Raw genomic sequence first — 24,581 nt, forward strand, 5'->3', positions numbered from 1 at the left:
ACCTACAGTGAATTATGTCATTTGAAACAACAACCAACACGACCTGAGGATGAGCTGGGGGCAGCCTGCAGGTGTCACCCCACATTCCAGCGCCAACATAACATTTTATAATACCTTGTAAAAGTACTCAGCCCCATCCCTTTGCTCAAATAATGAATATTACAACCAGGGATTTCGATCAGTTTAACAGAGAATGAACTTGTATTTGTGAACCAAATGCTCTTTTTCCCCATAGTGGAGCCCAAAAGACAGGGAAAATTGTAAAGCATGTAAAACCAAAAAATCAAAAACTGTAAGTTCAAAAATATTCATCCATTATCTTTGGATAAAGATATTCATCTTTATCCCAGTAGTCTTTGGGATAAAGTCCATTAGCTTTGCACAACGTGATGGAGCATAATTTGCCCATTTCCTCCTTCTAAAATTACTCAAGCTGTGCCAGGTTCATTGGGGGAGCAGCGGTGGACAGAAATCTTGAGGGCTTGTTCAATCGGGTTACGATCAGGACTCTGGGCAACTCAAGGACATCAGTTTTCTTCATTTGAAGTCACTGGTTGCTCTGGCAGTGTGCTTTGGGTTGTTGTCCTACTGAAAGATGAACTTACTCTGCAGTTTAAGCTTTCTGACAGAGGCTAGCGGATTTTTATCCAGGATCTCTCTGTAGTTAGTAGCCTTCATCTTCCCATCAATCCTGAACAGATTTCCAGTCCCTGCTACTGAAAAACATCCCCAAAGCATGATGCTACCTCCACCATACTTTACAGTAGTGATGGTATTACCTGGCTAATGTACAGTACTATATTTATGCCTCGTGTCCCTCTGAACACAGGACAGCATCAGGAGTTTGTGTCTCTCTGCCTCATGTCCCTCTAAACACAGGACAGTGCCAGGAGTTTGTGTCTGTCTACAGTCTCGTGTCCCTCTGAGCACAGGACAGCACCAGGAGTGTGTGTCTGTCTGCCTCGTGTCCCTCTGAACACAGGACAGTGCCAGGAGTATCAGTGTCTGTCTGCCTCGTGTCCCTCTGAACACAGGACAGTGCCAGGAGTTTGTGTCTGTCTACAGTCTCGTGTCCCTCTGAGCACAGGACAGCACCAGGAGAGTGTGTCTGTCTGCCTCGTGTCCCTCTGAACACAGGACATTGCCAGGAGTTTCAGTGTCTGTCTGCCTCGTGTCCCTCTGAACACAGGACAGTGCCAGGAGTTTGTGTCTGTCTGCCTCGTGTCCCTCTGAACATAGGACAGTGCCAGGAGTTTCAGTGTCTGTCTACAGTCTTGTGTTCCTCTGAACACAGGTCAGTACCAGGAGTATCAGTGTCTGTCTGTCTCGTGTCCCTCTGAACACAGGACAGTGCCAGGAGTATCAGTGTCTGTCTGTCTCGTGTCCCTCTGAACACAGGATAGTGCCAGGAGTATCAGTGTCTGTCTACAGTCTTGTGTCCCTCTGAACACAGGATAGTGCCAGGAGTATCAGTGTCTGTCTGCCTCGTGTCCCTCTGAACACAGGATAGTGCCAGGAGTATCAGTGTCTGTCTGCCTCGTGTCCCTCTGAACACAGGACAGTGTCAGGAGTTTCAGTGTCTGTCTGCCTCGTGTCCCTCTGAACACAGGACAGTGCAGGGAGTATCAGTGTCTGTCTGCCTCGTGTCCCTCTGAACATAGGACAGTGCCAGGAGTATCAGTGGCTGTCTACAGTCTTGTGTCTCTCTGAACACAGGACAGTGCCAGGAGTTTCAGTGTCTGTCTACAGTCTTGTGTCCCTCTGAACACAGGTCAGTACCAGGAGTATCAGTGTCTGTCTGCCTCGTGTCCCTCTGAACACAGGACAGTGCCAGGAGTATCAGTGTCTGTCTGCCTCGTGTCCCTCTGAACACAGGACAGTGCCAGGAGTATCAGTGTCTGTCTACAGTCTTGTGTCCCTCTGAACACAGGACAGCACCAGGAGTTTCAGTGTCTGTCTACAGTCTCGAGTCCCTCTGAACACAGGACAGTGCCAGGAGTTTCAGTGTCTGTCTGCCTCATGTCCCTCTGAACACAGGACAGTGCCAGGAGTTTCAGTGTCTCTCTACAGTCTGGTGTCCCTCTGAACACAGGACAGTGCCAGGAGTATCAGTGTCTGTCTGCCTCGTGTCCCTCTGAACACAGGACAGTGCCAGGAGTATCAGTGTCTGTCTGCCTCGTGTCCCTCTGAACACAGGACAGCACCAGGAGTTTGTGTCTCTCTGCTTCATGTCCCTCTAAACACAGGACAGTGCCAGGAGTATCAGAGTCTGTCTGCAGTCTCGTGTCCCTCTGAGCACAGGACAGCACCAGGAGTGTGTCTGTCTGCCTCGTGTCCCTCTGAACACAGGACAGTGCCAGGAGTTTTAGTGTCTGTCTGCCTCGTGTCCCTCTGAACACAGGACTGTGCCAGGAGTTTGTGTCTGTCTACAGTCTCGTGTCCCTCTGAGCACAGAACAGCACCAGGAGAGTGTGTCTGTCTGCCTCATGTCCCTCTGGACACAGGACAGCACCAGGAGTGTGTGTCTGTCTGCCTCGTGTCCATCTGAACACAGGACAGTGCCAGGAGTATCAGTGTCTGTCTGCCTCGTGTCCCTCTGAACACAGGACAGTGCCAGGAGTATCAGTGTCTGTCTGCCTCGTGTCCCTCTGAACACAGGACAGTGCCAGGAGTATCAGTGTCTGTCTACAGTCTCGTGTCCCTCTGAACACAGGACAGTGTCAGGAGTTTCAGTGTCTGTCTGCCTCGTGTCCCTCTGAACACAGGACAGTGTCAGGAGTTTCAGTGTCTGTCTGCCTCGTGTCCCTCTGAACACAGGAAAGTGCCAGGAGTTTCAGTGTCTGTCTGTCTCGTGTCCCTCTGAACACAGGATAGTGCCAGGAGTATCAGTGTCTGTCTACAGTCTCGTGTCCCTCTGAACACAGGACAGCACCCGGAGTTTCAGAGTCTGTCTGCCTCGTGTCCCTCTGAACACAGGACAGTACCAGGAGTATCAGTGTCTGTCTGTCTCGTGTCCCTCTGAACACAGGACAGTGCCAGGAGTTTCAGTGTCTGTCTGCCTCGTGTCCCTCTGAACACAGGACAGTGCCAGGAGTTTCAGTGTCTGTCTGACTCGTGTCCCTCTGAACACAGGACAGTGCCAGGAGTTTCAATGTCTGTCTGCCTCGTGTCCCTCTGAACACAGGACAGTGCCAGGAGTTTGTGTCTGTCTGCCTCGTGTCCCTCTGAACACAGGACAGTGCCAGGAGTTTCAGTGTCTGTCTGCCTCGTGTCCCTCTGAACACAGGACAGTGCCAGGAGTTTCAATGTCTGTCTGCCTCGTGTCCCTCTGAACACAGGACAGTGCCAGGAGTTTGTGTCTGTCTGCCTCGTGTCCCTCTGAACACAGGACAGTGCCAGGAGTTTCAGTGTCTGTCTCCCTCGTGTCCCTCTGAACACAGGACAATGCCAGGAGTTTGTGTCTGTCTACAGTCTTGTGTTCCTCTGAACACAGGACAGTGCCAGGAGTTTCAGTGTCTGTCTGCCTCGTGTCCCTCTGAACACAGGACAGTGCCAGGAGTTTGTGTCTGTCTGCCTCGTGTCCCTCTGAACACAGGACAGTGCCAGGAGTTTCAATGTCTGTCTGCCTCGTGTCCCTCTGAACACAGGACAGTGCCAGGAGTTTGTGTCTGTCTGCCTCGTGTCCCTCTGAACACAGGACAGTGCCAGGAGTTTCAGTGTCTGTCTGCCTCGTGTCCCTCTGAACACAGGACAGTGCCAGGAGTTTGTGTCTGTCTGCCTCGTGTCCCTCTGAACACAGGACAGTGCCAGGAGTTCCAGTGACTGCCTCTGAACAGAGGTGGTGTTAAGTATGGTCTACATTAGAAGTCTGAAACCATGTGAGTACAGCCTTGGTAAGGACAACACATACAAAATGCTGGAGGAACTTGGCAGGTCAGGCAGTGTTTATGGAGAGAAATTAATAGTCCACTTTTTGTGCTGAGACCGTTCATCATGTCTAGAAAGGAATGGGGAAGCAGCCAGAATTTGAAGGTCGGGGAGGAGTAGGAGATAGGTTAAGGTAATGGCTAAATCCAGGTAGGTGAGGGAGGGGGGGAAGAAGTAAAAAGCTGGGAAGTGATGGGTGGAAGAGGAATTTGAGGAAAGGGGGAAGGAGGAGGGCCAACAGGGAAAGGTGATAGGCAGCTGAGGAGATTAGGTAAGAGGCCAGAGTGGGGAGTAGAAGGGAGAAGGGGGAGGGAAAAAAGATTACCGGAAAGGGATATCGGTGTTCATGCCATCAGTTTGCAGGATACCTAATGAGGTGTGCTCCTTCATCATGCAGAAGAGGAGGCTGTGGACCTGTAGGTAAGGGTGCTTCCCTGGGTTTCCTTCCCAGAAGCACTATAGTATTCCTCCAGCAGTTTCATGGCCATCTTAATAAAATGAGATTTATTTTTAAATTGCAGTTTAGTTAAATTTAATTACTTGAAGTTGAATTTCCTTTGCTGCCTCTATGGAAGTTGAATTCACATCTCTGGAGCCAGTATTCAAACAGTGGCTGCCAGTGCAGTAATTTATGTCACTTATGGCATCTTACCCCAGTGTACAATTGGCTGAGAGTGCCTTGTTGAAGTGAGTAGTTGAGTGTGAAGATCCAGAAAGCTTCATGCTCCAGACTGAATTGTCTTTGCAGGTGCCAGAGAAACTGCTGCTTTCAGCGTGCCATTTGCTGCTGTCGTTGGCCACCACTGTGCGGCCAGTGTTCCTGGTCAGGATCCGAGCTGTACAGAAAATCTTCGACAGGATCACCGACAGTTCTGCTCGCCAGCTCCCCCAAGAGGTACGTTAGAGAACTTCAGCAAGCTGTGCAAAATAAATTTGTGCAACACACACAAACTCAGCAGGCCAGGCAGCATCTCTGGAAAAGAGTACGGTCAGTGTTTCGGGCTGCCTGGCCTGCTGAGTTCCTCCAGCATTTTGTGTGTGTTGCTTGGCTTTCCAGCATCTGCAGATTTTCTTTTGTTTGTGAAGATGAATTGATGGATAGTAATCAAAACAGTTGGCCAAGGCTAATTGATTAAAAACTGCTGGCTATCTGAGAAATATTCCTAATTGTATCATTGTCTAAAACCATAAGGATAACTTTAACAATCAGAATGTAATGTTTATTCATGCACAAGTGTTGTTGCTTTATATCTGCAGAGTAGGAACAAAACTGGGCAATTTGTCCCATTGCGTTTACTCACTCCATTATGGTTAACTCATTTTTATTTTTGGCTGAATCCAATTTACCAGTTCATTCTGACGACATTGATGAACTATAGAATTGCCCCAATTTGATCTGTCCACTTCAGCTCCCATTGGCAGTGCTCCAGACGTTAAGCCCAAGCTTACTATGTGAGGCAGACAGAGTCTTCTGCTTGTTTGTGTTCTTGGGCTCAGACACAGTAGTAGATGTAGCAGATGAATGGTGAGCAGTTTTGAACCAGCTTATGCTCCTAGTTGAGACGGAGTTCTTTTTACATTTTAACCTGGTAACAACAAAATTATACATTAAATGATCCAAGTCATGTAGCTCAAGTAGAGAGGGTGAAAGCATGGGATATGAAGAAAGAGTATTTCACCAAAATTGGTCAGTACTGGATCCTTATCCAAACTGCAGGAGATTTATCAGCATCTGAATCAAAGCTTCCTTCTCAACAATCTCTCATTTCTTCAACCAAAGCCCTCCGTCCTTGGAGTAATGCTCTCTTAAGACCTTGCATATCTTTCTAAAGTGTAGTGATCTAATCCTTCAAACCACTTTAACCAATGCTTTTATTTTCATTTGCCTCAGCAAACTTAATTATGCTGCCATAATTTTAAAATCGAGGGCACCATTTGCCTTTTCAACCTGTTCCACCTCCTGTATGAGTGGGGACAGAGCCCAGGCCTATTGCTGAACCTTTTTTAGAAGAAGATTGTGCACTATGTACCTGAGTATTGATTAGAACTATGGGAAGATGAGAGAACACCAGAGGTGATAGCTGATAGTTACCTCCATCGTTTGTGTTTAAATACATTGATACGAGTGCTGTGTCTGTGCTCCCACCAGGGTAAGGTGCTGGTGTGTCGGGCCTTGTCCAACATGTTGCTGTTACCGTGGCCAAACCTTCCTGAGAGTGAGCAGCAGTGGGCTGTCCGTTCAACCAATCATGCCAACCTCATTTCAACACTCACCCGAGAATATCGCCAGCTCAAGCACAATGCTGGACTGTCGCAAAGCAAAGTGGGTCTGGGAGACAGTGAGTATCTTCCTGCAACCATCATATGTGTGAGATTTAATTCCCTAAGTATTATTGCTCTTCTGCTGCCTGAACAGTGTGTCAAAAACAAGGCAGATTCTGTCCAAGCCCACTGGAGGACTGTCCTGGGATTAAGAGGACTGTGTCTGCGGGGGACAGATTTGTTATTGTTGTTCTGCCAAACATTGTGGGCATGTTATATTGGCGCCATAATATGTGGCCACCCTTGCGGGCTGCCCCCAGTACACCCTCAGCTTCACTGTATGTTTCAATGTATACGTGATAAATTAACTTCAATCTTGAATCTTGTGCTTTGTCCTGTAAACTCTAAACCTGACATGCGGGGAATAAGGGGTATTTAAATCTGATACTTTAGGGAAATGCATTTAAACCTTTTGTAGTTGTCTTGTACTAACAAGGTTAGTCAGAAGCAGGGAGTAATAGTAACAATAATTATTATTTATTTAAAGACCAGTTATCATGCCGTGTGATTCAAAGTGCTTTGCAATGGGATAAATGTATAAACATGAAAATAAAAGACAAAAAGATGTCAGTTAAAAACAAGGTTAAATAAACAGGTTTTGAGATGTTGTTTAAGAGTGTCAACTGAGTCTGCATCCCTTATAGTTTTAGGTATTAAGCTCCACAGTTTAGGAATGCAGTTCAAAAAAGTTGTCCTGCCGATTCTCTTTTGAGGGAGATTGTTTAAATTTAAGAGATGTCGGAAGAAGACCTGAGAGCTCGGGCAGGATGATAAAACCAAAGAGAAACTGATGTGCTCTGGTCCCAGACCATTGAGAGCTTTAAAAACAAATAAGAGAACTTTAAAATCAATTCTAAAAGATACAGGAAGCCAATGCAGAGTAGCTAGGATGGGAGTCATATGCTTCCTCATCCCTCATCTTCTTATTAATCCTACTATAGGTCACTGATAGCAGCTTGCCAGGGTCCTCCATCCTGGGCCAGTCTTTCAAGATATCCCCAGGTGTAGTCCATCTTCAAAAGTCCTTCCTCTCTCAGGGATGAGGTCCCTGGAGCTTCTTTAGCGTTTCTTGTGCACTGGGTTTTTACTGGTTGGGGTTGGTAGCCCCAAGCCCAAACCTCCTCCTCTTGCAGCTGGGTTTGGGACATCCATAATAATAAGATGCAACACAATAGTCTGGCATCCTGATGAAGGGCCTCAGCTGGAAATGTCAGCTTTTTATTCCCCTCCGTAGATGCTGTCTGACCCTGCTGAGTTCCTCCAGTACTTTGTGTGTTACTCTGGATTTCCTGCATCTGCAGAACCTCATTTAAAACAAATAAGATGTCCTACTTTCCTTTTGAACATTGGAGGGCTTTCAGTAGTATTTCTAGAACGTAACTGCTCTGTATTTAATTGATATGTTTTATTAAGTTGCTCATCTGTTTGTTTCAGCAAAAGTGATTGTACAGGATACCCTGAGTATCCTGAGGTACATCGTGGAGAACATCTGCGGGGAGGTGACCAAATCCCGGCAGATCTGTTACCAGTCCCTTCAGGAGTCGGTGCAGGTCTCCTTGGCCCTCTTCCCAGTCTTCATTCACCAGCCTGGTAAGGGATAAACACTGAAATTGCTCAAAATACTCAGATATTCTCTGTGAAGAGACAAGTGCTTAAACCTTCAGTCTGGTAAACTTCCATCAGAAACTGAGAAAACTCAGCAACTTTTCAGTTGTAGGGAAGGAGTGGAAATGGAAGGAACAAAGGGAATGTCTGTGATAGGATGCGAGTGCTGGTGACACCCAAGGGTGGTGGTCGGGCTGTTAATTGCAGTGGAGGGAGGTGGAGTTGCAAGTATTATAATTTTTATTGTAAGTTTATTGTAATTTATAGAATTTTGATGTATTGCACTATACTGTTGGTTGAAACAAAAAATTTTACAACGTATTTCAGTGATATTAGTAATGATTCTGAAATAGGAAATGGTTGCTGCCTGATCTGTGTTTTGAACACTTTTGCTTGCAACACCTGTAGATTTTTGCCTTTTACCTGGGACCTTACACCTGGGGGCAACACACCATCCTGGCATACCTTTGTTGTCTTGAGGCATTGCCTTTTGTAGGTACTACCAACGGTGGTGAATAATCTACCCATGATATAACGGACAAAGTCTGTGACCCTCTGCAGCTTCTTGTGTTCTTGCACATTTGAAATGCCTTACCAAGCCATGGTGCAACCACTCAGGGTCTTTTATTTTCAACAGTACATCTTTTTGCTAGTGTTTGGTGTCAAGCCAAACCTCTGAACTGACGAAAGGAAAGGCACTGGAACACTTCCCTTGTGATTTCTTCTATGTGCTGGGCCTAGTGTAGGTCATCTGATATGTCGCACGCCCAGGAATTGAAAGCTGCTGACTGTCCCTACCAGCTTCCCCAGTGTACACTCTCCTCCTCAGTGTTGTGTGTAATTGGCCCCCCAACTAGAAATACCTCAGAGGCAAGAAAGGACTTTGATGGCATTAAACAGTAGTTGCAATTGTAAATCCAGTTTCTGGTTTCAAGGCCATGAAGTGAAAGTGGTTGTGTAGTTGTTTCCATCAAATTGGCTTTATACGCCATCTTGCAGTGCCAGATCACCAGCCAATGTGTTAATGAAAGAGGCTTCCTGGAGCCTAACCCTGGCATCCCCTGTCTCTTTCAGGTATCACCGATGAGATGCTCAGCTTCTTCCTCACTCTGTTCCAAGGCCTCAGGGTGCAGATGGGAGTTCCCTTTACAGAACAGATCATCCAGACCTTCCTCAACATGTTCACCAGGTAAATGAACCTGTCGAAGTAAGTGCAAAAGACCAGAAGTTTTAGGCATGGGTTATGGAGTAAGAAGACTCTTCTGGGCAGATGGTCAATAATATCTCCAATGAACAAACCAAAAGAAATGAAACACAGTGAGTCATAGGAGCAGAATCGGGCCATTCGACCCATCAAGTCTGTCCTCCATTCCATCATGGCTGATTTATTAACCCTCTCAACTCCATTCATCAGCTTTCTCCCCATAACCTTTGACACTCTGGCTGATTAGGAATCAGAATTAGAATCAGGTTTATTATCACCGGCATGTGACGTGAAACCTCCACTTTAAATATACCCAATGACTTGGCCTGCACAAGCATCTGTGGCAATGAATTCCACAGATTAACTACCTCTCCACATCCACTCTTATCTAGGCCTTTCAATATTCGATGGGTTTCATTGTAAACTGAACAGGTACAAGCCCAGAGAAAGCAAATGCCTCTCATATATTCATTCCCAGAATCATTCTTGAGTGAACTTCTGGATCCTCTCCAAATCCAGCACATCCAGATAAGAGGCTCAAAACTGCTCAGTGCTCCGAGTGCGATCTGACCAATACCTTATAAAGTCTCAAAAAGATGAAAAAGGATCTCGTGCTTTCCCGACAAATATGGCAGATAAACTCTTCTCAGGCTGCCACTCAGGTACAGGTATTGATTTTAACTGACATTTTGATGGTAAACTCTGCCATCTTCATCAGGGATGATGCCTGGGCATCTCTAGTCCGTTGGTATTTATACCCCCATTGTCTGTCCCTCCTAATTGGTTAGTCCTCATCCAATCAGTTTTCCGCTGTCCCACATTGTTTACAATCAAATTCCAGTTCTTACTTGTATAAAATCACAGCTTATGCAGGACTCAGGGTGACCTGGGACTCAGGACAAGCTCCATGTGAATGTGGAGCAGTGTATGTCAACGAGACGGGACACATGGTGGAAACACGCATCAAGGAGCACAGGAGGTGTATCCGTTTGGATACCCAGAGAAATCGGCAGTGGCAGAAAACTGTTTTCGCAATGGCCATAGGAATGACTTCAGCACCAAACTACTTTTAACACCTCAATGGCTTTTGGGAGCTCCTGGTGAAGGAAGCCATTGAAATACATCTAGAGGAAAAGAATTTTTAAAAAGACAAAGGTTTCGCTCTAAGTAAGAAGTGGAATTCAGTTGTAAACAAGATGGGAAAGTGGAAAACTGATTGGCTAATCCTCATCCAATCAGGAGGGACAGGCAACACAGGTGTAAGAGGTTGGCGCTGCCTCTTATGCCTACAATCTCTACCACCTGGAAGATAAAAGCTGGAGATACCATCAGCACCAAGTTTCCCGAACAGACCCAAATAACAGCTGTTTGTACTTGTGCTGCCTTGCCTCTGTTTTTCATCATTTTCTGTAGGGAGACGGAGGAGACGGGCTTCTCATCAGGCCATTCCTATGCAATAAATTCTAAATAACTTGTTCCAGCTCCCATTTTATTTCAGTTCCAATAGAGTCACTCCAAGGTCAGCCCCAGTCCATTCTATAAGATAAGATATAGGAGCAGAAGTAGGCCATTCAGCCCATCAAGTCCACTCCGCCATTCAATCATGGGCTGATCCAGTTCTTCCAGTCATCCCCACTCCCCTGCCTTCTCCCCATACCCTTTGATGCCCTGGCTAATCAATAACCTATCTATCTCTGCCTTAAGTGCACCCAATAACTTGGCCTCCACAGCCACTCGTGGCAACAAATTCCACAGATTTACTACCCTCTGACTAAAGTAATTTCTCCACATTGCTGTTCTAAATGGGCGTCTTTCAATCCTGAAGTTGTTCCCTCTTGTCCTAGAATCCCCTACCATGGGAAATAACTTTGCCACATCTAATCTGTTCAGGCCTTTTAACATTCGGAATATTTCTATGAGCTCCCCCCCCCCCCCCCCAATTCTCCTGAACTCCAGGGAATACAGCCCAAGAGCTGCCAGATGTTCCTCAAACGGTAACCCTTTTGTTCTAGTGTTACATTTGTTGGAGGTTGCTTGTGTTTCAGATTAATGGCATTTTCATTTCTAAAACACAAATAACATTGTCAATGCATATTGAGCAATAGATGTGTAACACTTACCCAAAAGGCTGGTATATGTCTAGGGGAAAAGGAGATCCAGCCACTCACCAACCCACCTCCCGTACACGCAGGTGCTGTGAGAATCGAGTTTATGCCTCGCGCCCGCCAACAGTATCAAACCCACAACAAATACCGTTATGAAATACACTTTAAAGAGTTTACTAAAATTAAAAGAGTATTAGACAATACAATATATATATATACAAGGAAAAAAACAAAAGGCGCCAACTTATCAAAGTTCAGTCAGTTTAGTGCACTCGTTGGAGCTCAACCATCGAACCATTCGACCCCTCGTCGCTTGCCTCCGACTTCCACGTCTTCCACCTCGGACTCCCCGGTGGTCTTCCGAGCGCACGTCCACCTTCCTCGGCGTCTTCCTCCCGACTCCCTTCACACCACAAGCCCGTGCAACCCCTCCCCCAAGTTCCCAGCCTCACAAAACACAATAACATACCCCATTGATTAACAAATGAATACAATTACCATATCAGCCATTCTAAAGCGAAACAACGGCGAGAGAAACACTTATCAGACAAAGAAGCATTCCTACTCGTTACAAACCAAAGAAGCCATTTTGAGTAACATACACAGGACATTGTACAGATGGAAACAAAAAGGAATAGAAGGTAGGTGCAAGATGGCGCCGGAGTGTGGCAACTCGTGGCAAACTTTTCCCTGCAGGTCCACTCACTATTTCAAAATATTCATTCTACTCTTTTCAATGCACTGTGTAATGAACAAGCTTCTCACTGTATCTTAGTACATGTGACAATAATAAACCAATTCCAGTTTTCATTTCAAGCTCCCCTCCAATGTGTTCATGTGACTGATGTGGAAATGTTGCTGTCCCACTGTCATTGTTGGTTAAAGCCCTGTAGCAGCTCTATGAGCACTTTCACCACAAGGACTAGTGCTTCAAGAAAGCTATTCACAACCCCTGTCTCAAGGACACTTAAACCTGGACAATAACTACTAAGTCTGACGGCTGATGACATACGAAGAAGAGGAGCATGAATAGCTATTCGGCCCCTAGGCTCATCCATTCCTGGCCTCGCATCGCTTCCTGATTTCTCCCCATTCCCCCTAATGTTGTAAAACTGTCATTGGGTATAATCAGTAACTCCACTGCAACAGCCTCTGCTGCCTTGCAGCTGCACCTACTCATGAAGAAGGCTTTGGGAATAAACTCAGAGGAAAAATCTGGAGCTGGAGCCCCTAAGGCAGTCCTTCATTGAGTTCAACACTGACTGGCCGCTTCAGCAATGCCACTGATGCCAAACTGTATCGGTCTCTGCCTTTCCTTTGGATTCATCAGCTGTGTGGAGAGGGGTAGCCCTCTACATGAGCTGCAGCTTGCTCTCCATACCATACTGCCCTGGCTTACATATACAAGTAAGATACAACATCTGTAGTTGACCCCAGCCAACAGTGTCTTCACTCCCACAGCTCTTTCAAGGTAGAGAATTCAAACATTCACAATGCTCAGAGTGAACAAATCTGGGTGATTATAAAGTCACATTAGAACCTCCTTACTTGTTGCAAGCCCTTGCGGTTAGGTTTGTCATTCCATTAGCGTGACTAATCGCCTGCTGGATCGATATGTCAGTTCTTTATTTTTCATCTACAAGGACACTCAGAACTTCCTGTGCCACACCATTTTGCAGACACAAGAAACTAACGTAACAGCCTATCTGCTGGAGTAACTGAGTGGGTCGAGCAGCGTTTGTAGTGAAAAATGGGGACTTTCTGAAATGTCATTACCTGGAATATCCAATTCTTTGCCTTGTTACCTGATAATACTGCTCTGCAGTGGCTGTTGGATCACAGTACTTAGTCCAATTTCTGGACTAATTTGTCAATTCATCCATGTTGTTAGCAGTACTGTATGCAATCGATGTTTTCACCTTCTGTTTCACAGGGAGCAACTAGCAGAAAGTATTCTGGAAGAGGGCAGCGGTGGCTGCCGTGTGGTGGAGAAGTTTCTAAAGATTCTTCAGGTGGTGGTCCAGGAGCCCGGGCAAGCTTTCAAGCCATTCCTACCCAGCATCATCTCCCTCTGCATGGAGCAGGTCTACCCCATTGTAGCTGAGGTAGGCTGCCACACTCCAGCACTTTCCAACACAGCCCTTGTGATCCCTTCACTGCAGGTGCATCAGAACATTTCTGCAATTCTGTGCCAAGCAGGCACGTGTACTCAGTGGCCACTTTATTATTATCTCATGTACTGAATACAGTAGCCATTGAGTTGTGTTCATGGTCTTCTGCTGCTGTAGCCCATCTACTTCAAGGTTCGATGTGTTGTGCATTCAGAGATACTCTTCTGCACACCACTGTTGTAAAGCGTAGTTACTTGAGTCACTGTCACTTTCCTGTAAACTTGAACCAGTCTGCCCATTCCCCTCTGATCTCTCTCATTAACAAGGTATCTTTACCTACAGAACAGCTGCTTACTGGATGTTTTTTGTTTTTTTTACACCAGTCTCTGTAAGCTCTAGAGACAGTTGTGCGTGAAAATCCCAGGAGATCAACAGTTTCTGCGATACTGAAACTACTTCACCTGGCACCAACAATCATTCCACAGTCAAAATCATTTAGATCACATTTCTACCCCATTCTGGTGTTTGGTTTGAACAACAGCTGAACCTCTTGACCATGTCTGCATACTTTAATGCATTGAGTTGCTGCCAGATGATTGGCTGATTAGATATTTGCATTAATGAGCAGGTGTACAGGCCTATCTAAGTGGCCACTGAGTGTAGATGTTCAATTGTTAGATATTTTCAGAAAGAAGATGGAAAGAGTACAGAAAAAATTTATACAGATGTTTCCAGAACTTGAGGACCTGAGTTATAGGGAAAAGTTGAATAGGTTAGGACTTTATTCTCTGGGATGTAGATAAATGATGGAGATTTGATAGAGTATACAAAACTCTGAGGGATATAGATAGGGTAAACGCAAGCAAGCTTTTTCCATTGAATTGACTTTCTTACTTGCATAGAAACATAGAAAATAGGTGCAGGAGTAGGCCATTCGGCCCTTCAAGCCTGCACTGCCATTCAGTATGAGCTTAGCTGATCATCCAACTCAGAACCCTATACCTGCTTTCTCTCCATACCCCCGATCCCTTTAGCCACAAGGGCCATATCTAACTTCCTCTTAAATATAGCCAGTGAACCGGCCTCAACTGTTTCCTGTGGCAGAGAATTCCACAGATTCACCACTCTTTGTGTGAAGAAGTTTTTCCTCATCTTGGTCCTAAAAGGCTTTCCTTTATCCTTAAACTGTGTCCCCTCGTTCTGGACTTCCCCCAACATCGGAAACAATCTTCCTGCATCTAGCCTGTCCAATCCCTTTAGAATTTTATACATTTCAATAAGATCCCCCCCCCCTCAATCTTCTAAATTCCAGTGAGTATAAGCCTAGTCGATCCAGTCTTTCTTCATATGGAAGTCCTGCCATCCCAGGAATCAATCTGGTGAACCTCCTCTGTACTCCCTCTATGGCAAGAATGTCTTTCCTCAGATTAGGGAACCAAAACTGCACACAATATTCTAGGTGCGGTCTCACCAAGGCCTTGTACAACTGCAGTAGAACCTCCCTGCTCCTGTACTCAAATCCTTTTGCTATGAATGCCAACATACCATTTGTCTTTTTCACCGCCTGCTGTACCTGCATGCCCACCTTCAATGACTGGTGTACAATGACACCCAGGTCTCGTTGCATCTCCCCTTTTCCTAATCGGCCACCGTTCAGATAATAATCTGTTTTCCTGTTCTTGCAGCCAAAGTGGATAACCTCACATTTATCTACATTAAATTGCATCTGCCATGAATTTGCCCACTCACCTAACCTATCCAAGTCACCCTGCATCCTCTTAGCATCCTCCTCACAGCTAACACCGCCGCCCAGCTTCGTGTCATCTGCAAACTTGGAGATGCTGCATTTAATTCCCTCGTCTAAATCATTAATATATATTGTAAACAACTGAGGTCCCAGCACTGAGCCCTGCGGTACCCCACTAGTCACTGCCTGCCATTCTGAAAAGGTCTCGTTTACTCCCACTCTTTGCTTCCTGTCTGCCAACCAATTCTCTATCCACATCAATACCATACCCCCAATACCGTGTGCTTTAAGTTTGCACACTAATCTCCTGTGTGGGACCTTGTCAAAAGCCTTTTGAAAATCTAAATATACCACATCCACTGGCTCTCCCCTATCCACTCTACTAGTTACATCTTCAAAAAATTCTATAAGATTCGTCAGACACGATTTTCCTTTCACAAATCCATGCTGACTTTGTCCAATGATTTCACCTCTTTCCAAATGTGCTGTTATCACATCTTTGATAACCGACTCTAGCATTTTCCCCACCACCGATGTCAGACTAACCGGTCTATAATTCCCCGGTTTCTCTCTCCCTCCTTTTTTAAAAAGTGGGGTTATATTAGCCACCCTCCAATCCTCAGGAACTAATCCAGAATCTAAGGAGTTTTGAAAAATTATCACTAATGCATCCACTATTTCTTGGGCTACTTCCTTAAGCACTCTGGGATGCAGACCATCTGGCCCTGGGGATTTATCTGCCTTTAATCCCTTCAATTTACCTAACACCACTTCCCTACTAACATGTATTTCCCTCAGTTCCTCCATCTCACCAGACCCTCCTTTACATCATTTATATACATGAGTAAAAATCTTTTACATTATGTCTCTGTCTAAATGTACAATTTATAGTAATTTATAATAAATAGTATGTACAACAGGACAGTCAATATAGGATAGAAATACAGTTGTGTCAGTGTGAATTAATCAGTCTGATGGCCTGGTGTAAGATGCTGTCCCAGAGCCCGTTGGTCCTGCCTTTTATGCTGTGGTACTGTTTCCCGGATGTTAGCAGCTGAAACAGTTTGGGGTGACTTGGGTCCCCAATGATCCTTTGGGCCCTTGTTACACACCTGTCTTTGTAAATGTCCTGAATAGTGGGAAGTTCAAATCTACAAATGCGCTGGGCTGTCTGCACCACTCTGTGATTGAGGGAAGTACAGTTCCCATATTAGGCAGTGATGAAGCCAGTCAAGGTGCTCTAAATTGTGCCTCTATAGAAAGTTCTTAGGAAGTTTTACACACCAAACTTCTTCAACCGTCTGAAGTGAAAAAGGTGTTTTTGTGCCTTTTTCACCACATGGCCAGTACGTACAGACCACATAAGATCCTCGGTGATACTAATGCCAAGGAACTTAAAGCTGTTCACCTTCTCAAACCCAGATCCATTGATGTCAATAAGGGCTAGCCTGTCTCCATTCCTCCTGTATTCCACAACCAGCTCCTTTGTTTTTGCAACATTGAGGAAGAGGTTGTTTTCTTGACACCACTGTCTCAGGGTTATGACTTCTCTGTAGGCTGCTTCATTATTATTTGAGATTAGAACAATCAGTGTAGTGTCATCAGCAAATTTAATTAGCAGATTGGAGCTGTGGATGGCGACACAGTCATGGGTATTCAGAGTAAAGGACGTGGTAAGTATATTTTTTTTTAAAAAGAAAATTAAATATTTAGTGCAACAAGAGAGGAGAAAATTGTGAGGTAGTGTTCATTGTCCATTCAGAAATCTGATGATGGAGGGGAAGAAATGTTTCTGAAACATTGTGTGTCTTCAGGCTCCTGTCCCACCTTTTAATGGTAGCAATGAGAAGAGTTCATAGGTTAAGTGTGAAAGGTGAAGTATTTAAGAGGAACACCAGGGGTCAGTGGTGAAGCTGCTTCACTCAGAGGATGGTGTGAGCGTGCCAGCAAAAGTGGTGGATGTGGGTACAATTTCAATATTCAGAGAATTATGGATGGGAGGGGTTCGGGTGCAGGCCGATGGGCTAGGCAGTGTAATAGTTCAGCATGGACTAGGTAGGCCAGATAGCCTGTTTCAGTGCTGCAGTGCTCTATGAAGCAGAGGGTTTAAAGGACCATACAGCTATTGTGTTGAATGTTTTATTCCTGTGTCCCTCCCAGCTCTTTTGTTTAAGTTCCACATTGGAACCACTGAAAGGATTGTCAATGCTGTGCCAAATCCTGGAGAGGTTCCTACTCCAGTCAGGTTTCCTGACATCTCATGTCTTTTTCCTGGCTTCGTTACTCTTACTCCCTGTTTTCTATCTAGCGGTCCTCGCCGGATGTGAAGTTGGAGTTGTTTGAGCTGCTTTACCAGATTCTGCACAACAACTGGCGATTTTTCTTCAAATCCTCTGTCCTGGCAAGTGTCCAGCGTGGAACAGCTGAGGAGCCAATGGAGAACGAGGCCCAGTTTGTTTCTGCCATGCAGGTACCATGGGTTACTGGGTGTGCTTGTTGTTAGTGTCCCTGTTCCCTCCAGATTGCTTTCCTTCAATTGAGTACATCCGTACCGGATTGAGAAAGGTCATAAAGCTGGTGCTTCTGTCCAAGAGAAACTATTTATTTCTTAATTAGCATGTCAGACTGTTCGAAAAGCAAAGAACAGACTGTAGATGTTGGAAATTTAAGTTAACAATAAAGTGCTGGAAATACTCGTCAGCTCACTCAGATCTATATATATTGTGCTGGCCAGAATCCACGACTGTCTGCAGCTTCTTGTTTTCCTGTGTATTCGCATTGCCCTACCAGACTATGGTTAGTATCTGTTAATACAGAGGTGACGGAGCCTTCACCCGCCCAGCATTTTGGCTATTTTCTACTTTCAAATCACAAACTGTTTTGGCTATTGTCATCTGTAGAGTTATAATGTGAACATTGGCTTACCTATACTGCAACTGTGTCTGTATTTCAAAACTTTTTGCACAATTCATTTACTTTTTTAATTTATAGAAATTTTGTCTTTGCACTGTACTACTGCTGCAAACAATAAATTTTATGTCATCAGCTGATGTTTTGGACTGAAATGTTGTCTTGGCCCAAAATGTTGACTGTTATTGCCCTCCCTGACCCGAGTTCCTCCAGCATTTTGTGTGTTGTTATGGATTTGCAGCATCTGCAGAATCTCTTGTGTTTAAAATTTTATGGTTAGTAGGTTAATTGGTCACATTGGGCGGTGCAGGCTTGCTGGACCAGAGAGGCCTGTTACTGTACTGTAACTCTAAGTAAAATAAAAAGAAAATGCTTTAGCAAGTGTCAAAATGAGGGAGGTGTGATGTGTGAATATTCATTCTTTCCACAGTACTGCTTCCTGTCATCTGTGCATCCATAACTCGATTTGCCAATAGTGCTGTTAACTCTGGTTTTTGATGTAATTGCAGTGAAAGTTACATTGCCCCAGTAAATTCATTGCTGTCCTCTGCTGTTTAGTGGTCTTGAGTGAATTATCTAAAATAACTGGGGGGCCACTGATTGTATGGTTTATTGCTGTTAAATCCTGCACACTGCTGCTTCTTTCCCCAGGCGTTTGGACAGTCCTTTTTGCAACCAGACATTCAGATCTTTAAACAGAACCTGTTTTACCTGGAGACACTCAACACCAAGCACAAGTTATACCACAAGGTACGTGCTGCATGGGGAGACTATCTGAGGCAGGCTTACAATTGCTTTCGCCAGTTTGGCATTTCAAAGTTCAAAATGCAGTTATTATCGAAGTATATATAATATTTAGATATATTTTTAAATATACAATGTATATTTGTCTCCTTACACACTTCTAACGTCCTGGGGTAGCTGTTTTAGGGAAGTGTTTGAACCATTAAAACGCTGAAAGTCTGACACAGTTCATGGCCATTAGAGAGATCAAATCCACACTGAGGACTCTGCACAAATGCACACTTCCCTTCTCAGTGATAAACCTTCTGACAGGAGGGGGGCCAAAACTGGGTATTCAAAACATAGAATGTAGAACAGTACAGCTCAGGAATAGGCCCTTGTGCTAAACCAATTAAATTAGTCATCAGATGGCCAACTACACTAATCCCTCTGCCAACACATTGTCCATATCCCCCCATTTCCCTCACATTCACAGGTCTGTCTAAATATCTCTTAAGTTTTAAATGTTTCAGCCTCTACCACCACTACAAGCAGCACTTTCCAGTCACCCACCGCTGTGTGGGAAGAACTTACTCCTCACACCTCCTTTGAAGTAACCCCCTCTCATCTCTGGGATTTGACATTTCAACGCTGAGTTATGGAGAAAGAGGGAGGAGGAGGCAGATAGCACATACTGAACCACCATACAAAGATTGACAGCAATGGAGTAACTCTCACTGTGCTTTAGGGAATGGAATAACTCTTGCTGTGTTTTAGGGAATGGAATAACTCTCACTGTGTTTTAGGGAATGGAATAACTCACTGTGTTTTAGGGAATGGAATAACTCACTGTGTTTTAGGGAATGGAATAACTCACTGTGTTTTAGGGAATGGAATAACTCACTGTGTTTTAGGGAATGGAATAACTCACTGTGTTTTAGGGAATGGAATAACACTCACTGTGTTTTAGGGAATGGAATAACACTCACTGTGTTTTAGGGAATGGAATAACTCACTGTGTTTTAGGGAATGGAATAACTCACTGTGTTTTAGGGAATGGAATAACTCACTGTGTTTTAGGGAATGGAATAACTCACTGTGTTTTAGGGAATGGAATAACTCACTGTGTTTTAGGGAATGGAATAACTCACTGTGTTTTAGGGAATGGAATAACTCACTGTGTTTTAGGGAATGGAATAACTCACTGTGCTTTAGGGAATGGAATAACTCACTGTGCTTTAGGGAATGGAATAACTTTCACTGTGCTTTAGGGAATGGAATAACTCACTGTGTTTTAGGGAATGGAATAACTCACTGTGTTTTAGGGAATGGAATAACTCACTGTGTTTTAGGGAATGGAATAACTCACTGTGCTTTAGGGAATGGAATAACTCTCACTGTGTTTTAGGGAATGGAATAACTCACTGTGTTTTAGGGAATGGAATAACTCACGGCGTTTTCTGTATTGGTGCAGTTTACTGAGGAAATGACAAATCGCTTTGAAATTATATCAGTTTCAAGGAAAGTGTTGTGTGTATGCAGATCAGTAGGATTAAACATTGCTGCTGAATCATGTTCGTTATGGTACACACTGTGAGTGACAGTCTGGGCCTGGCAAGGCAAAAACATGTGCTTGATAACCCACGCAAAAAGATAGAGGGGCCTTCTGCGCAATTGTGTGATCAGTTGGTCACATGGAGCTTGCCGCATTCTCGCAATCATTCCGGTACAACTCAGAAAGAATTCTCTCCTAAATGCTGTCAAGGTTCCAGGTTAGCACTTGTTCCAATTTCAGCTAATAATTAGGTGAAAACTACTTTTATCACTGTTCTTCTAGTGCAATTTGCTACTGTTGTTTCTGTCATTTCATCATCATTTAGATGAGAATGTATTAGTAAGTTTGCAGATGATACCACTATTGCTGCTGTGGCAGACAGTGAAGCAGATTTTCTAAGGATACAACAAGGTACCGGTTTACTAGGATGCTGCCTGGATTAGAGGGCTTCTGCTATAACAAGAGGTTGGACAAACTTGTACTGTTTTCTCTGGAGTGGCAGAGGCTGCAGGGAAATCTGACAGAGGTTTATATGATTAAGAGAGGTATAGACAGGGTTGAAATGTCTAATACAAGAGGGTATGCATTTAGAGTGAGAGAGACTAATTTCAAAGTAGATATGAAAAGCAAGGGTTTTTTTTTACATGTAACCCCTGGGTTGCCTCAGGCATCGCTCAAACTCGTTCTAGTCTAGGGGGAGCAGCCTTCGGCCCCGCCAAACTGGGTAATCAGCTGGTGTGGATGCTGTGTGATGTCCCCGCCTCACCCAAAAAACAGACAGTACACCTTATGCAATTAAATGAGTACAATTTATAAAGATTACTATAACTAAGCGATTACTAACGATACAGTATATATGAAGAAGAAAAAAAAGAAAAGGCGCCAAACTTATCAAAGTCCAAACCACTTCGTGCACAACCGTTGGAGCTCAATTACTGCAGACTTCTGGCATTCGATCCCCTCCGAACTCCTCGACCCGCCTCCTGGGACCAGACGCTCCACACTCCTCTGTCTTCGTCCCCTCTCCTCACCGAAAACCTTGGGCCGGGGACCCCCGCTCGGGGTCCGTACCGTCGCCCAGCTTCCAGCATCCCGTCCTCTCTCTCTCACTCCATCGCGCCGACTCCCCAAAATCCCCGCCAACAATCAGTTTACAGTCCCAAACAAGCTTCCAGCACTTATCATGACAAAGACGCCAGCATTCCTACTTTTAACAAAGGCGCCAGCATTCCTACTTTTAACAAAACAAAGACGCCATTTTGATTACATACACAGTAACAAAGAAAAAGAAGAAACCCCCTTTACATACACAGAGTGTGTTCAGTGTCTGGAATGTGCTGCCTAGGGTGGTGGTGGAGACAGAAACATGAGAGAGACTTTTAAGATGTTTGGATAGGCACATGAATATGAGGAAAATGGAAGGATCTGGGCATTATGTAGACAGAAGCGATTAGTTACCCATTTGATTACTAATTTAATTGGTTTAGCACAACATTATGGGCCGAAGGGCCTGTTCATGTGCTATATTGTTCTACATTCTACTGATCAATTGGGGAAGTGGGCAGATGTAGTTTAACACAGACAATTGTGAATTACTGCATTTTAGGAAGTTGAACCAGGGCAGGATACACAGTGTTGTTGAACAGAGACCTAGAGGTACAAACATCGTGGATATCGCTGAAATTGATAGAACTCAGTGATGAAGAAAGCAGATGGCATGTTTGCTTTCATCGCTTGAAGTATTCAGTACAAGAGTTGGTCGTCACTTTACGGTGTACATCTTGGTTAGACCACACTTCGAATATTTTGTGCAGTTCTGGTCACCTTGCTTTCCAAAAGATAAATTGGAGAGGGTGTAGGAAAGATTCACAGGGCTGGTTGTATAGATTCAAATGCAGGAGTAATCAGGAGAGATTGGATAAACACAGTCTTCCCCTGAAGCAAGGAAAGCTGAGAGGTGACGCGATGGAGGTGCCATGATTGTGAAGTAGGTTTCTGTAGGGTGGTATAGAATTGTGGGCTGAAGGGTCCAAACTGTGTTGTTCTGTGTTCCATCACGGTAGAGCAGCAGTTAGCGCAATGCTCTTACACCTCAAGGTGGTGTCCAGAGCTCAATTCTAACACAATCTGTTTTCTCCTTGACCGTGTTGATTTCTTCCAGCTGCTCCAGTTTGCTCCCAGTACTGGTTAGTAAATTAATTGCTCATTGTAAACTGCAGTGTGATTAGGTTAGTGTTAACCGATGGGTTACTGGGGGGGACAGGGCTTGTTGAGCCGGAAGGGCTTCTTCCATGCTGTCTCTCCAACCAGATAAATAGGATTCGAAGAGGAATGAGCTGGAGGGCCAGTGTGATTCCAGTAGGGCAATTGTCTGAAGCTTGCAGGGTTTAAGATGATGGAATAGGGGTGGTGTAAAGAGGGTCTAAAGGGTAAATGAGCTGGTGGAGGTATGTACAGTTACAAGGTTTAAGTGTCACAGGTATTGAAATAAACAGGGCAGCGGGGTATAGAATTAATGCAAGCAAATGGTATTAGGATAGATGGGCTGAATGGCCTACTTCTGTGCTGCTAGTAACCTTGTAATTTCTGGTATTGTGAAGGTCTTTCAATTTCTTATTTTTTTATTTGCTGATAAGACAGCAAGGAATTATTTTTCAGTGTTAAATGACAACCTGTGTGTGACTGAAAAATTCTTTTTGTGTCAGAGTACCAACTTGAGGCCCTTTCCACTGTGAACCAGTGCTGGAGCACAGCCTGTTCGCTACTGTTTGGTTCAAGCAATAAGATTGATTGCCTGTTCATTTACTGGAAATGGTTTATTATTGTCACATGTACTGAGATGCAGTGTAAAGTTTGTTTTGTGTACTGTTCATATAGATTAGATCATTACACAGTGAATTGAGGCAGAACAAGGCAAAACAATAACAAAGTGTAACAGTTACAGAGAGCGCGGTGCAGGTAAATAACGAAGTGCAAGATCATACCGAGGTAGATTGTGAGGCCAAGAATCTGTCTTATTGTACAAGAGGTCCATTCAAGAGTCTGATAACAGCAGGGCAGAAGCTGTCCCTGAGTCTGGTGGTACGTGCTTTCTGCTCAAAGGGAAAGGGGTGGGGAGAGACTGTCCAATGGGACAGGGGAGAAGAGAGATTGTCTGGTGGGAATTCTGTCCGATGGGACAGGGGAGAGGAGAGACTGTGCGGTGGGTATTCTGTCCGATGGGACAGGGGAGAGGGGAGACTGTGCGGTGGGTATTCTGTCCCATGGGACAGGGGAGAGGGGAGACTGTGCGGTGGGTATTCTGTCCCATGGGACAGGGGAGAGGGGAGACTGTGCGGTGGGTATTCTGTCCGATGGGACAGGGGAGAGGGGAGACTGTGCGGTGGGTATTCTGTCCGATGGGACAGGGGAGAGGGGAGACTGTGCGGTGGGTATTCTGTCCCATGGGACAGGGGAGAGGGGAGACTGTGCGGTGGGTATTCTGTCCCATGGGACAGGGGAGAGGGGAGACTGTGCGGTGGGTATTCTGTCCCATGGGACAGGGGAGAGGGGAGACTGTGCGGTGGGTATTCTGTCCCATGGGACAGGGGAGAGGGGAGACTGTGCGGTGGGTATTCTGTCCCATGGGACAGGGGAGAGGGGAGACTGTGCGGTGGGTATTCTGTCCCATGGGACAGGGGAGAGGGGAGACTGTGCGGTGGGTATTCTGTCCGATGGGACAGGGGAGAGGGGAGACTGTGCGGTGGGTATTCTGTCCGATGGGACAGGGGAGAGGGGAGACTGTGCGGTGGGTATTCTGTCCGATGGGACAGGGGAGAGGGGAGACTGTGCGGTGGGTATTCTGTCCGATGGGACAGGGGAGAGGGGAGACTGTGCGGTGGGTATTCTGTCCGATGGGACAGGGGAGAGGGGAGACTGTGCGGTGGGTATTCTGTCCGATGGGACAGGGGAGAGGGGAGACTGTGCGGTGGGTATTCTGTCCGATGGGACAGGGGAGAGGAGATTCTGTCTGATGGGACAGGGGAGAAGAGAGATTGTCCGGTGGGAATTCTGTCTGATGGGACAGGGGAGAGGAGAGACTGTGCGGTGGGTATTCTGTCCGATGGGACAGGGGAGAGGGGAGACTGTGCGGTGGGTATTCTGTCCGATGGGACAGGGGAGAGGGGAGACTGTGCGGTGGGTATTCTGTCCGATGGGACAGGGGAGAGGGGAGACTGTCCGGTGGGTATTCTGTCTGATGGGAGAGGGGAGACTGTCCGGTGGGAATTCTGTCCAATGGGACGGGAGGAGAGAGATTGTCTGGGTAGATAATTCAAAGAAACAAAAGGCAGATGTCCTAGTTTGAAATACTTTGTTGATTTAAAAAGGCTGA

The 24,581-nt window shown here is 45.3% G+C and overlaps 1 protein-coding gene across 4 annotated transcripts in view; it reads left to right on the forward strand.

Annotated features, from left to right (window-relative positions):
- The window catches only part of xpo6 (exportin 6), a 164,106-nt gene that overhangs the window by 133,852 nt on the left and 5,673 nt on the right, over positions 1-24,581 (forward strand). For all 4 annotated transcript variants that reach the window (XM_073060061.1, XM_073060062.1, XM_073060060.1 and 1 more), the window contains 7 exons: positions 4,676-4,822; positions 6,077-6,266; positions 7,684-7,839; positions 8,929-9,043; positions 13,097-13,268; positions 17,330-17,491; positions 18,583-18,681. In XM_073060061.1, the coding sequence (XP_072916162.1) occupies positions 4,676-4,822; positions 6,077-6,266; positions 7,684-7,839; positions 8,929-9,043; positions 13,097-13,268; positions 17,330-17,491; positions 18,583-18,681 (1,041 nt within the window). The remainder of the gene's footprint in view (positions 1-4,675; positions 4,823-6,076; positions 6,267-7,683; positions 7,840-8,928; positions 9,044-13,096; positions 13,269-17,329; positions 17,492-18,582; positions 18,682-24,581) is intronic.

Source organism: Hemitrygon akajei, chromosome 11 (assembly GCF_048418815.1).
Source record: "Hemitrygon akajei chromosome 11, sHemAka1.3, whole genome shotgun sequence".
In the NCBI taxonomy this organism is placed as follows: Eukaryota; Metazoa; Chordata; class Chondrichthyes; order Myliobatiformes; family Dasyatidae; genus Hemitrygon; species Hemitrygon akajei.